Source organism: Passer domesticus, chromosome 1 (assembly GCF_036417665.1).
Source record: "Passer domesticus isolate bPasDom1 chromosome 1, bPasDom1.hap1, whole genome shotgun sequence".
Lineage (NCBI taxonomy): Eukaryota > Metazoa > Chordata > Aves > Passeriformes > Passeridae > Passer > Passer domesticus.
Window position 1 is genome coordinate 65,371,895 of NC_087474.1, and position 14,209 is coordinate 65,386,103.

Here is a 14,209-nt window from a genome sequence, read left to right on the forward strand (position 1 = left end):
TTTCATGTTATTGGACTTAGCCTATCTATCCAGTCTGTCCAGGTCCCTTTGCAGAGTCCTTATTTCCTCCAACAGATCAACACATGCTCCCAGCTTGATGTCATCTGCAAATTTACTGGTAGTGGACTCAATCCCCTCATCCAGATCATTAATGAAGATATTAGACAGGACTGGGCCCAGCACTGACCCCACTGGTGACTGGCTGCCAACTGGATGCAGTACCATTCACCACCACTATCCGGGGCTGGCCATCCAGCCAGTTTTTAACCCAATGAAGGGTGCACCTGTCCAAGCCATGGTGGCCAGCTTTTTTAACGGGAATATGTTGTGGGAGACAGTGTCAAAGGCTTTGCTGAAATTCAGGTAGACAACACCTACAGCCTTTCCTGCATCCACCAGGCTGGTCATAGAAGGAAATCAGGTTGGTCAAGCACGACCTACCCCTCCTAAACCCATGTTGGCCGGGTCTGATTCCCTGGCCATCCTGTAGGTGCCATGTAATGGCACTCAACATGATCTGCTCCATAACCTTGCCGGGTACTGGGGTCAGGTTGACTGGCCTGTAGTTTCGGAGATCCTCCTTCTTGTGGATGGGTGTCACACTGGCCAGGTTCCAGTCATCTGGGACTTCCCCAGTGAGCCAGGACTGCTGGTAAATTACAGAGAGCAGCTTTGCAACCTCATCTGCCAGCTCCCTCATCACCCTGGGATGGATCCCATCTGGTCCCATAGATCTGTGAACATCTAAGTGGCTCAGCAGGTTCTGACTGCTTCCTCCTGGATAACAGGGGGGCCATTCTGCTCCCTGACACCATCTAGCAGTTCAGGAAGACAGTTTCCTGAGGACAATCTGTCTCTTTGTTAAAAACTGAGGCAGAGAAGGTGTTCAGTACCTCTGCCTTTTCCTCATCTTCAGTTACTAAATTCCCTCCCACATCTTATAGAGAATGGAAGTTGTCCTTGCCTTTCCTTTTGCCATTAATATATTTATAAAAATATTTTTTACTGTTCCTCACAGAAGCTGCCAGTTTGAGTTCTAACTGGGCTTTTCCCTCTCTAATTTGCTGAATTATGATGGATTAGTTTTTTAAATCACAGTATTTTAGGGACAATTTGCTCACTGCTTCTATGCTTCAATATTAGTAGTCAGCTTCATAACTGCTGAAATACTGGCCCAAAAGCAAGTCTCAGCTGATGACATGATCCCTACATATGTGTCCTGGTTTAGGGCAAATTTGGGAGAAAACCTCCAAAGGGGGCCCCCTCAGAAAGCAAACCCACGCGGCCCCTCCCCCCAACCAGTTCGGGAAGGATTCTTCAGAGAGAAATGGAAAGAACCGATTTATTTAACAGGCCAAGCACCCCGCCCCAGCACACAAAATGAACAATACCAGATGATAGCACTCTTTCACTGCTCTGAAAAAGATGACAAATTCAGAAAGTCTCTCCTGGGGTGGTCACTCTGTTATCAGTCCCTCCGGTGCTGGGGATAGCTGCTGCAGCCACAAGGCACAAACTCGGTGTTTCCCAGGTCCCAGTCTAGAGCAGGTTAGAGTGGTTCCAAAAAAGGGAAAGGAAAAACAGTCCAGGGAAAACATTCAGACGGCTTAGGTAAACTAACTAACGAGCAGAAGCAAAAAGCAAGAGCAAAGCAGGAGCAAAGCAGAAGCAAGAGCAAGAGCAAAGCAAAAAGCCAAGCAAAAAGCAAACGTTGCACTATGTACTGCCTCATTTCTGTGTCCTGCCAGCTGTGGGGGAGCAGGCTGATAACAAACCAAAACAAAACTCCACTCTTCAGAGCCAGTCTTGAATGCACAGAACATAATATCCAGCATAAACAGAACAGACAACTGGGGATACGAGCATCACAACGTCACCCTAGGACAATATCTTAAAAAAAAGAGTCCTTTTGGCCGTCCTTATACCCCTTTTTTACAATAAATAAAATCAAAAATAGAAAGGTTCTTTTCAGGCAATCAGCCTGTCTGCAGATCTGGCACATTGTTTTCTCATTTGGTACGTTTTTCTCTGAAAGCTGGCAGGATGTGATTTGCTCACTTTAACATTAAACCCAAAAAGTAAAACAGCATGTAGGTAGCATATAAACAAGGCCCATTGATTGAAAATGAGTGTGAATTGCTTTGCCATTAAGGTACAAAGAGAGGCAAGCACTTCCTCCCTAAGAATTCCAAAGGAAATTTTATTTTAATAAAATACACACAACTTGTTTTAGGTAAAATTATTTCATTTCGCTCAAAATAGTTTCTCATGATTGTTCCTAGAGTCAAAACAACTTCAGTTCCAGTTTTGTGTAGATGACACTGTGGCTGGTGTTTTATTCTTAATTTCATTTTCACTTTTTATGTTTTTTTCATATCTAAATTAATATATTTTTAATTTTTCATCACCACAATGGATCCATTAACCATATCTTTAAAAAGGAGTTGAATACTGTATTTTGAAACTGATCATTGTTTTGTGGCTTGTGTAGGCTTGTTGTACTATACTTTTCTTGCTCAAAGCACCATTGAACATTGGGTTTTTCATGAACAACTTTAAACAGTGTATAAGAAAGGTGTGTTTCATTAAGTGTACAATTTTAAATTGAAAATACTGATTAACCTTATCATCTAGATATACATTACAGTCAGTTTCAATTCATTTATGTAAAAATACTGAAGTTTTCCATAACAGCCGAAAAACCCCCTTAATGTTATTTACTACCCCTTAAGTCCAGTGACATAGACCTATTCAGAGCTGAGCTTCAGCAGACTGGGATCAAATAATACAGTTTCAAGCCAAATTCAGTTACAATAATACTCACTCATAGATCAAATTAATGTGGAAAGTACTTAATAGTACAGTTAAAACTGTTTTACAGAGAAAGAGCCCTTTCTAGTACCTATTCATTTTGTGGTGATATGTTCAGTGTCCCTCTGGTTCTCAGAGTTGACATTATCAGATTTTTATTTTACTTTGTGTCTCCATTAAGCAACCTAAGCAGTGTGAATGCCTTATTTATACTTTGAAGTTATTTAGATGGGCTTAAAAACATAGAACTTATGGTTTCAAATGCATGTATAATCCATTTATTATGTAAATAACTAATAGAAAAATTGGAAAAAATACATCAACCAAGCAAACGCTGTGGAAGAAATTGGCTTTGATCACAACAAGCAATTGTGTGGCAGCAGGACTCACTAGGCCAAAAGTTGACAACAGATATAGCAGTGTGACAAGCAAGAGGATGACAGGCTGTCCTAGGGTGATGTTATGATGCCTGCATCCCCAATCAGGTGTTCCGTTAATGCTGGATATTATATTCTGTGCCTTCTAGACTGGCTGAGAGCAAAGACGGGGAGAAGAAGCACAGTTTTTTATCAGGGACTGGGGTCTCCTCCACAGTCTGCTGGAACAGAGAGCACACTGTTGTTGTCTGGGCACGGACAGGGCAGAACACCACGCTCCTTTTGCTTTTTAGTTAGTTTAACCAGCTGAGGCAGTCTGAACTTTCCCTGGACTGTTTGCTTTCCCTTTTCTTGGAACCTTTTAAACCTGCTCCAGACTGGGACCCAGAGAAACACCGAGAGCTTGCACTTTGTAGCTTGCCGAGGTCTACTCTGGGCCACAGCCTTTCCCAGTACTGGGGGAACTGATAACTGAGTGACCACTCACTGGAAAGATTTTCTGAATTTGTCATCTCCTCAGAGCAGTGAATGAGTTTTTTCATCCAGTATTGTTCAATTTATGTGCTGGGGAGTGCTTGGCTTGTTAAATAAACAGGTTTTCTTCCACTTCTCTCTGAGGAAATCCTTCCCAAACCAGTTGGGGAGAGGGGCTGTATGGGTTTGCTATCTGGAGGGACCCCTTTTGGAGGTTTTCTCCCAGATTTGCCCTAAATCAGGATACAGGCTGAGAAGATCCACAGAAAGCACAGAGGTTCTGAGTTATTAGGAGAAGAGGGGTACAACTGCTGTGACAGTTTCCTACTCTGTCAGTGCTGCTCTGCCATTTCAAGGTTCCTTCACAAAGTTGTCTGTATCTGCTGTCAATGTGATATACCCTAGCGCTTCCGTATTAAGCCAGTATGGCTAGAGAATTGAACTTCTGTTAATCTGCCTTCTCTCCTACAGCCATAGTAATAAATGGCTCCTGCCTGGCCTGAACCCCTGAAGCAGAGCCTGTCAGTCAACTGTGATGAGAGCAAGAGCAATATAAAGCTTTTTTTTTTGCAGACTTCTGGGTGTATATGTGGCATATAGTAATTTACTTCTGATGCCCATCTTGGTTATTAATTCCCCATTCTTTATTATTTAGGGCAAGCAATGGAAATTTTTTGTATACATAAAGTCTGTCTTCTCATTGTGGCTTAATCTTGAGAGGTTATAAAGCATTGTTAACAACAGACCATATCTAGAAAACAAGCTAGAGAACAAACTTTTGTCCAGCTGGGTTGGTTTTGCACGGCCTGGGTTTTGGTAGCGAGGAGGCCACAGCTTCTGTGAAAAGCTGCTAGAAGCTTCCACAATGTCCAGCACAGCCAATCTCTGATGGTTCTGAAGACAGACGTGCCACTGGCCAAGGCTGGGCCAATCAGAAATTATGGTAATGCCTCTGTGGTAACATATTTAAGAAGAAAATCAAAACAAAATGATGGCACAGTTTGAATTCCAGCTAGAGAAGAGGAGGAGGTGAGAACATGTGAATGATACAACATGGAGACACTAAAGTCAGTGAAGAAAGAGGGGAACAAGGTGCTCCAGGCACTGGAGCTGAGATTCCTCTGCAGGCCATGCAGATCCACAGGGGGTGCAGAGATCCATTCGCAGTCTATGGGAGAGATGCCCATGCCAGGGCAGGTGGATGCCTGAAGAATGCTGTGATCCAGTGGAAGAGCCAGTGGGGAGAGGGGGCCCTTGTTTCCAGGCTGGAGCAGCCTGTCCTTGGAGGACTGCACCCCATGGAAGAGTGACCCATGCCGCAGCAGTTTTAGGAGGACTGCTACTCTTGAGAGTGAACCCATGCTCGAGAAGTTCATGAAGAACTGTCTCCCATGGGAGTGACTCCACAGTCTCACAGGGGAAGGACCCCTGTCCCTGAGCAGCAGATCTCAGGTGAGAACTGACCAAACCCCCCCATTCCCTGTCTCCCTGCACTGTCGGTGAGAAGGAAAGAGGGAAGATGTTTTTAAGAGCTTATTGTACTTCTCATTGTCCTTCTCTGATTTTATTAGTAATAAATCTACTTTGTATCTCCAAGTCGAGCCTGTTTTGCCCTTGGAGTGTCTTCTCCCAGTCCTTACCTCAACTCATGAGCATTTTGTTAGTTTTTTCTCTCCTCTGCCTAGCTGTGGCAGGGGAGGGTCAGTGAGGGACTTTTGTGGGTGCCTGGTGTTTGGCCAGGGCCAAACCAGTCAAAGGCAGAAAAGCCAAATGATGTGGATCTCTTAAACCTTATGCAATGCACATGTATCAGAAATGCCACAACTTGAAACGGATTAGATCAACCTTCCTTCCACAAATTCCTGCTTAACCTTCATGTAGCAATCATTTCACTAAAAGCAGTCTGCAATTATGTCAAACTGCAAAGTTTAATGTGTGAGATTTCACACCATCAGGGCTTTATCTTCTGCAGCCATGTTTCACAAAACAAAAGGCTAATGGACCAGTATTTAATGAAAAAGTTGGAGATAATTCTGTTAGGTATAAACTACTGTCCAAGTCTGAACTAAGACTGGACCAAGCTGCACCTAAGCTCTATGAGGAGTTTAGAAAGCAAGAGGATATACTCTGAATTTGTGATTCAACAAGAGAGTCTTCCTTACTCTTTTTCTCTGTAAATAATTCTAAAATTATTCTAATTAGATTTTTCTTTTTATGTTTCATCCATGATGGAGCAAATCTTCTCATTGAACTTTATGTCACACTTTTATAAATGTATATTAACCCCACTTTTGCTAATACCTTGCATGATGATTCTCTGAGTGACCCTAAACCACACATTTGTGACAAACTGGCACAGTTGGCAGGATCCTAGATGAGAATTTGTGACACCCTACTGCACTGGTTTCTCTAGGAAAATCTTCAGCTTATTTCTTCAAAATTTATGAGACCTAAGAGCAATACAAGCAGAGAATAACCTCTCCAGAAACTATTTCTGTATCTGTCACTAGGCAGACCCAGGGTTATTTCTTTTCATTTTCTTCATAATGACAATTGAAAGAGAGCATCAAGGCATGTGAGCAGTATCCCCAGAATATTTCAAAATTAAATGTTAGCGAGGCAATTTAGCTGATCTGGGGAACTTGCAATGTGACAAAAGAACACCAGACAGTCCTGACAGACCAAAAAAGAACAACACTAGAAAACTAGTGTTGTTCTTTTTTGGTCCGTCAGGATTTGTCTCTGCAAATGCTGTAGTTTTGAAGGACTGCAAGGAATCAAAACCATTAAGGTAAAGGACACCGTCTATAGGAAACAGGCATGCTGCACATTGACTAGGTAAAACAAAGTTTTCCTTCACTTTCTATTTTCTTGACCTATTCCAACCTTTGCATAAACTCCTGTGCACCATGCATTAAGCTGAGAGCCTGGCTACATGAGGTGCCCAGTCCGACAGAGAATATCTTTCTCAAAACACTTTCGGTTGCCCAGCCCTTTCTGGGTGACCTGGTAACAATGGGGCAGTGGAAAGGCCCCTCACGAAGCTGTTCGCACCACCTTGTAACACGACTGTTGCTTCCTTTCCCACCACCGCGTCCTGTGGGGCAGCGTCGGAGCTTGGCCCCTGCCAGGGGCTGATGGTGTCTCCTGCAAGGGCCCCCTTGGATTTGAAAAAGAAATTTCTCGAGACATCGGGACTGCGACCTATACAGACGAATTTTCACGTATGTTCCAGGGATGCCAAAGCATTTTCAAGCTAAGCTTTTCAGCCCGGATTGTGACGACCGCCACCGGAGAGGAAGGAAGCCCAGTACGTCTCTGCCAGACTCCACCCAACCCCGCCGCGCATCCGGGGACGGCGCAGAGTTGCTGGGTGTGAGGCTCCTCCCTCCCTTACCGCCTTCCGTGGCGGCGGGCAAGGGGCTAGGAGGGCTGGCTCCGCCATGCGTTTTCGGGCTAAGATTGTGGATCTCGCCTGCCTTAATCACTTCAGCCGTGAGTATGTCGGGGCTGGCTCAAGGGTGGCAGTGCCTCTCTGAGCGGCCGGGGCCGGCTTTCTCGGGCAAAGAAAAGAGGAAGGGAGGTGAGGACCACAGTGCTTTCCTGGGAGGACCTGGCATGAGGCCCTTTCCTTCGCCCCGAGGTGCTTAGGAGTTTGCGAAGCAGCACGAGCTGCGTTTGTAAAGGCTGAAGGTTTTTCTGTCCCGCAGAGACTGGGCTGCATGGAGTGATCACCGCTGTAACGTCCTCCTCTCTCCCTCCCTCCCTCCTTCCCTCCGGCAGGTATAATTAACACAATCGCCAAGTTAGCCAAGACCTGCATCCTGCGCCTTACCGTCTGCAAGCTGTATTTCATCCTTTCCGATAAAGTAGCAAATGGAGGCGCCAGTATGTGGTGTGAGCTGAGCCAGGTGAGCCCAGGATAGTTCAGTAACCACATTTTGAAAACCAGAGCATGCAGTTTGGTTTGATGTACGAGGCATTTCTTGTAGCCCCCACCTTCGATGTGTCAGGTCTCTCAAGGTCTGTCTAGTTGCACAGGGGTTTCAGGTTGGATACTCCCTTTTCCTTGATTGTCACTTCAGTGTAAAGCTTCAGTGTGCTGGCCCACATGGGCCTGCCCAAAACTGGAAACAGGAACGCATAACTCACTGTCTAAAGGACTGATTAGGTGTTAGGGGACTACATTAAATAGTTGCCTGAAGCAATGAGTTTTCAGGGTTGTAATTCCTCAGGTGATTTGAGGCAGAGGGGAATTTCTGGTGTACAAATGCAGTTCTAAGCTTAAGGTCTGATAAATAAAACTTGCCTCTCTTGTTTCTTTTATTTCCTGACTTTCAAAAATTGTAGGGGAATTTCTTTGATGAATTTCAGATGGAAGGAGTAGCTGCAGAGCACAATGAAATCTATTTAGAGTTTGTGCCTGAGAACCTGTGGAGAGCATTAAAAACTGCCCAGAGTGCTAAGGCAGTGAAGATCAAGTTGACTAATAAACACTGTCCCTGTCTCAGAGTTGCTGTGGAGCTAGTAAGTGGAACCATGCTTTCACATTCATTATTAAGAAAAAGTTTTCTAAAATGTAGTGTGTTTCCTAAGATCAAAGGGTAATATATGGTATAATTCTAGAAAACTAAAGAAACATTGTGCCATTTTCCATTTCACTAGCCTTTCTTGCCATCATGGGTGATAGCATACAGAACCAGCTTTGTATTTTCCAAAAGGCAAGGAGGAGGTGGAGGAAGAAAGCTATGTTATTGAAACAAGTTTTTCTAATGTCTACTTTTCTCCATTTCTTCATCCTCTGTATCTTCTGCCTATTATTGCCTTTTCATTGAAGCCATTAGGTGAAGGAGGTTTCAGTGTTTGTGTTTTGCCTTTGGTTTTCCTGATATTGCTGACTTCTGATTCTTTTGTTGCTGTTAACTCCACTGATTCACCTCTTCAGTTCTAAGGATAGATTATAGGTATACTAATGGCTGATACATCACAAACTCTTCCTCATTTGAAAGGGAAGCGCACTTAAAAGCATATTGGTAGGAACTGAGGGAAAACTGGAACTGAGTGTCGGGCACGTAGTTATAGCATTTCCCAGAGTGGGTCTGAAAAATGTAAATTTAGAATTCCAATCTTGTGTTTAACTGCAAAGGCATCCTCTTTTTCCCTCAAGCCATCCTTATCAAGCAGCAGCAGGATTGTGACACATGACATTCCTGTGGGAGTTATTCCCAGAAGAATGTGGAATGACTTCAGAGAGCCCAGTGTGCCAGACTTTGATGTAAGCCTCTGCTTTTATATTCCCTTCTGAAAGGGGAGGTTGCCAGTTGAATGGTATTGCTATAGAGTATACTAGGGTGGGGTTGGGAAAGGAGTTGAAAGGAAAGAAGAAAGACTGGAGGCTACAGTTTTGGAGGGGTATGGAACATGGCTTCTATCCTGACAAGAGAGCCAAGAACTTATTGAAACAGAGTGGGTGATTGCCAATTGCTTCTGTGAGGTTCATGGCAGAGGAAGGGCGGAAAGAAGGACTTGCATGGCTTTAGTCTGGAGCATCTCTAAACCACACAACTTCAGGCTGTTTCAGCTGTTCAGGTGCCAAATGGCCCAAATAATCTGTTATTTCTGAAATTTATGGCCTATCTGGCAGAGTTAAAGATATATGTGTATTCCTCCTGATTTTGACTTTTTAGCAGAGTTTTAAGGAAAGGTCCTTGTACAAGTGTGCTCCTGTTTGAGGTTATGGATGTCTGTCACCTCTATAGCTAAAAGCATTTAGATTCTGAAGACGTACAGAAAGAAACTTTCAGTAATTTGTTCTTTTATTTCAGATTTACATGCTGCAGTATCATAGGAATGTCTTTCTTTTATTTTTGTCTATAGTAATTGACTATTTAGTAACACAGATGCTCATTTGAGAATCTGATCTGCAAAAACATGGCTCTATTTTGAACACAGACTTGGAATGTTATGTCTGGAACAATTGCTAGAATGATGGCCTGTTGGTGTAATGGGAAAGGGTTCCTATGTTCCTGAGACATTTGATTTCAGATAGATATTGTGCACCCTGAAAGCTGTGATAACACTGTCCAAACTATGATAGAATTGAAAGTAGAAATAAATGTGTCCCAATCACATCTGAAATACTTGTGCAAATGCAGTTTTTATGTATTCCTAGGTCAGTATTTACCTACCAGTGCTGAAAACAATGAAGAGTGTTGTGGAAAGAATGAAGAATCTCAGCAATTTCATTGTAAGTTAAGGCACTTAAAGCATGTATGCTACAGATGTTATTTCACGAGGGACATAACAGGTTGCCTAAACTGGTGCTGCTACATTATCTTGAGATGACTTAGACATTGAAATCAAGGCACCTGAAGCCTGTGTAAAGCCTGAATAGAATGATTGGATTTATTTTAGGATTTACGCTGAAGAGCTTTTGCTGGGCTTCTCAGAAAATGATGCCCTTTGTACTAAATCCATGAAAGAACATGGCATTGTGTTGCTACAAGCTACTCTTTTTAGGTGGTAAGGCATGACAGTCCTTCAGGAAGCTAGCTGTAGACTTTCCAGGCTATTTCATTAAGGAAATGCCAATTAAGTGAGTGTTGTGTTAGGTGTCTGTGAATGAACTTTAGGTAAACTTGACGTAGGATTTAAAGGAAATGCTGCTAATAGCCCCTGGATGTCATACCGTGCTTTAGACTGACATGTTGGATTTGCAGTCTACCCTGGATTTCTAGAGTGCTGGTGGGCCTTTTAACTGAAAGAAGCCCTCTGTGGTTGGACAGAAAAGGGCTTTGGTTTTTTATTTAGTTGTTTGTGCTCACAGTCACCGTAATTGACTGACATGAAAGTTAGAAAGTAAGTGTAGAGCTTTGAAATAGTTTCAGTTTGATGCTGTTCATACCAGTTTTGATAAATAGGAAATTTTCTGTTAACTGAGAATCCTGAAATTGGAGCGGTCTCAGTTTTTCAAGAATTGGAAGAGTTGAGAGATTACCCTGGGTTACTGGCAGTTTTGCAAATGGCAGCCATCCTGCAAATACACATCAAACTTTTTTGAGATTTTTTGGGGACTTTGTTTTTATTTTCTTTCCTTCTCCCATGTCCTTGGTGGATATGCTTATGCAAAATTGAGCACAGTGCTTTTGTTTCTGGAGCTGAGGCTCTTTTCTCACAGAGGATAGTTGTATGATGGGATTGAACTTATACTAAGTGTCTTGCTTTCATGTTGTTGGAAAACAAAAACATCATGTGTCGCAATTAATTATTTTTGTAAGATGCATCCTGGTAATAAAACTGGTCAAGATCATTGCTGAAAAATTGACTTAAAAAAAATTTCTGATTGTCCATTGTCTGGAGCCATTCTATACAAGATTCTGCTTGCAGTACAAGTCTTTTTTTTTTAATTACTGAAAATTCATCTAATCACAGAAACAAAGTGCCTGTTGTGCTTTAGGAATCCTCTGATCTACTTGGGATTTGTGTAAGACCATACATAGTCTCCTTCAAATTCCTTCTTCCAGTTTACAGAATGGAATTTGAAAGCTTTTAGCACTTTTACAGGATTTCTGTCAGTTCAAAGTCCTTCTTGAAGTTACTGATCTGATCCAGCTGTTGTCTAGTTTAAATTCTTGAAAGCAGCACGGTCAGCTCCTGGTGCATCCCATTTTCTGTGTGTGTCATATCGACTGTGTAGGTGCCTTTCTATTTGTTGAATAACTGAATGGAAATTCAGGAATCTTTGCATTTCTTCAGCTTCAGTCTCTTATTTCTGAAGTCTTTTCCTCATGAACTTCGCAAAGCTAATACTTGTTCTAAAAGTACTGGAGAACGTTAAATTTCTTTTCATAACTTCTGAAAGTGTGGTCCAGAGTACTTCATATGGGAATGATGGGAAATGCATTTTATAGCTGAACATTCAAATGTTCAACCATTTTCAGAAAGTATGATTGACTTGTACTGAAATACCCCTGGAAGCTTGTATTTGAACAAAACCAAACTGTATTCTTCTGTAATTCTGCAATGTGAAAGTGGGTTGTCTAAAATTGAGATTCATTGCAGGTGATTGAAGCAAACTTGAGTGGTGAAATGAACTTGAAAATAGAAACTGACTTAGTATCTGTAACAACACATTTTAAAGACCTGGGAAATCCTCCCTGGGGTAAGTTTCCCTGTTACTTCTTGTGTCTGTCTGATCTCATTACTTAAGTGTGTTGCCTATAGCAGTACTTTTTAGCTTTTATTATTTAGAAAATAACATCAAATACTTTGAAGTCTTCAAATGAAGTCTTAAAAGAAAAAGTGGAGTGGCCAGTGGAGTGTCTGTTTCATGTTTGGGGTGGTGGTGGGGAATCTATTCCACTATTCTTGACAGTTTGATAGGAAAACTGGGATTTCTTTTCCTTGCACTGGTCTGAAAAAACAAGCCAGTTGAGTTCCAGCACTTCAGCAGTTTTCAGGTATGTCCCTGTGGGTGTTGAAACTGCTTTTTATGTTTGGACTAAGTGTTGTGTTCTTACTCTTTTAGCATCAGAGGATGGATGTCAAAGTTCTGCTCAAGGCAGAGATCTGGAAAGTATGGCTGAAGCATGCATAGACATCAAGAAGCTGCAGCAGCTGCTTGCTGGACAGCAGGTCAATCCTACAAAAGCATTGTGCAGTAAGTTCAACAGCTCTCCTTGTGAACTCCAGTTAAGTAGGGCCGTTTGCCATACATAGTTTCAGCAGAATATCATATCTTCTGTTTTGTGTGTCTGAAAGTCAACTATTTTTACTGTACCCAAGGACTTCTAATATTTATATTTTTAGTCAGTTAGATTCAGGTCCTAGGCATTTGGGAAAGAAAAAATAAGTCAGGCTGTTTTAAAAGTCTCAAGCTGAATACTCAGATTCACTAATCGTGTGTGTTGTCTTGTTGTCTTTGTTTTAAAGTTGTTATTAATGTTTATTATTATTTTGAGATATTATTTTTCGAAAGTCTTAAAGCCTCTAGCTTCTAGCAGAGAAATTGGAATTTACTGGCAGGTTTTTTTGGTTGGGTTTTTTTCCCTTTGGATGTTTTCTTACACTGATTCAAATACTAAAATGCTTTTTATACAGCTAGTGTTTCTAGCCATAGAAAACAATACTTCCTTTCTAGCAGAAGTCTCTGCAGGGGTTTATATCTTATTTTTATAACTGTGCTTTTCCTGAGAACATCTGTTTCTTATGGTTTAGTGCAGATACCGAAAATTTCCCAAGGAAGATTTAAATAATTGGTGTAGCATTATAAACCTATACACTATATATTTACTTCTTGGTGCCATCTTTCATAAACTATTAATGCTTCACAGACCTTCAATGATTTAAATTGTCTAGTTACCCTTCTGTCAGAAGTGGTGGAAGCATTGTTTTTATGGTGACATCTTTAAAAGATGTAATTTTAAAGTATTTTTCCTGCTTTGAGGTGAATTGGTGTTTTAATTTTTTTTTCCCCACAGATATTTTACGTAAGAGAATTGTCCATTTCATCTTGCTCCATGAGGAGGTTTCACTTCAGTATTTTATTCCAGCAATTGCCTGAGTGTTTTGGAATCTTGGTCATTTTCCAATCCGAGGCCGCTTTCATGAAGTCTGAAATCTTTCCTGAGTTGCTGGAGTATTTTGATGTGAGACACTGTTAGACGCATCCATCAGATGGACATTATTTCAATATTTATGAAAGTGTTCAAAATAGCTCCTCATCCAGCCAGCCATGTTTATGAATAGTTACATGCTATGAAAGACACAATGCTGGGGAGCATTGGTATATCTTACTCTTAGGAGGAACAAAACTGAAATTTGTCTTAGCCACAGCTCAAAACATTCCAAAAGCACACTGAATTAAATACTTCAGTCTTCTCAAAAAACTAAAAAAAGGTAGAATTCACCTCTGGAGCTGCTGCTGTGTGTATTCAGTATTGAGCAATGCAATCCAAGTTAAGGGATCTCTGAGCAATCTTATCTTCCCTCCGTGAAACAGAAGAACCTTCTGGTGGGCTGCCTGACTGGTATTTGCCTGGACAAGTATGCAGAGCCCTCCTGAAGTGGTATGGAATTGAATTCTGTTCCAGTAGGAGTCTTTTGATTGCACTTGCTCCAACATATCTCAGTAACTCTGTTCATGCTTACTCTTTGTTTAACTCTTGGCCTGGGAGCATGAGCAAAACAGTCTGGATTACTTTGTTAATGTGGGCAGTGAAAATCACTATGTACAGAATGAATATCATATGAGGACATGTGTAAGCACAGCAGTTGGTGTGAAATAAAGAGCCAGTTATCTGTGGATCACATTTTTTCCCTTTCCAGCTAGAAAACATTGTACAACCTTTGTCGTCGTGGTGTCAGACATGGTAAGATTGCGTGTAGGCTCTCATGCCAAGCAGCCAAGAGGATGACTGAATTTCACTCATAGGAGTACTGCCCTTGCTTCTACCTCCTGGTTATTTTCTGAGGTCTTTTCCTCCTTATTCCATGTGTGATTTATTTGTTACCCTGGCATGTTCCGTACAGCTTTTGATTGTTTTAGT

General features: G+C 41.8%; 1 protein-coding gene across 5 annotated transcripts; it reads left to right on the forward strand.

The window, feature by feature from the left end:
- The first annotated feature begins 6,884 nt into the window (after positions 1–6,884).
- Positions 6,885–13,965, forward strand: HUS1 (HUS1 checkpoint clamp component). 5 transcript variants are annotated; one of them, XM_064421518.1, is made up of 8 exons: positions 6,885–7,245; positions 7,446–7,573; positions 8,013–8,189; positions 8,830–8,937; positions 9,835–9,909; positions 11,724–11,823; positions 12,190–12,321; positions 13,142–13,965. In XM_064421518.1, the coding sequence occupies exons 1-8, from the start codon at positions 6,900–6,902 to the stop codon at positions 13,222–13,224; spliced, it is 1,149 nt and encodes a 382-aa protein (XP_064277588.1). In that variant the 5' UTR covers positions 6,885–6,899; the 3' UTR covers positions 13,225–13,965. The 5 variants fall into 5 exon arrangements, with proteins under 5 accessions (XP_064277588.1, XP_064277597.1, XP_064277598.1 ...); XM_064421527.1 differs by having other exon boundaries at positions 6,885–7,161; XM_064421528.1 differs by having other exon boundaries at positions 7,000–7,157.
- The last annotated feature ends 244 nt before the right edge of the window (positions 13,966–14,209 follow it).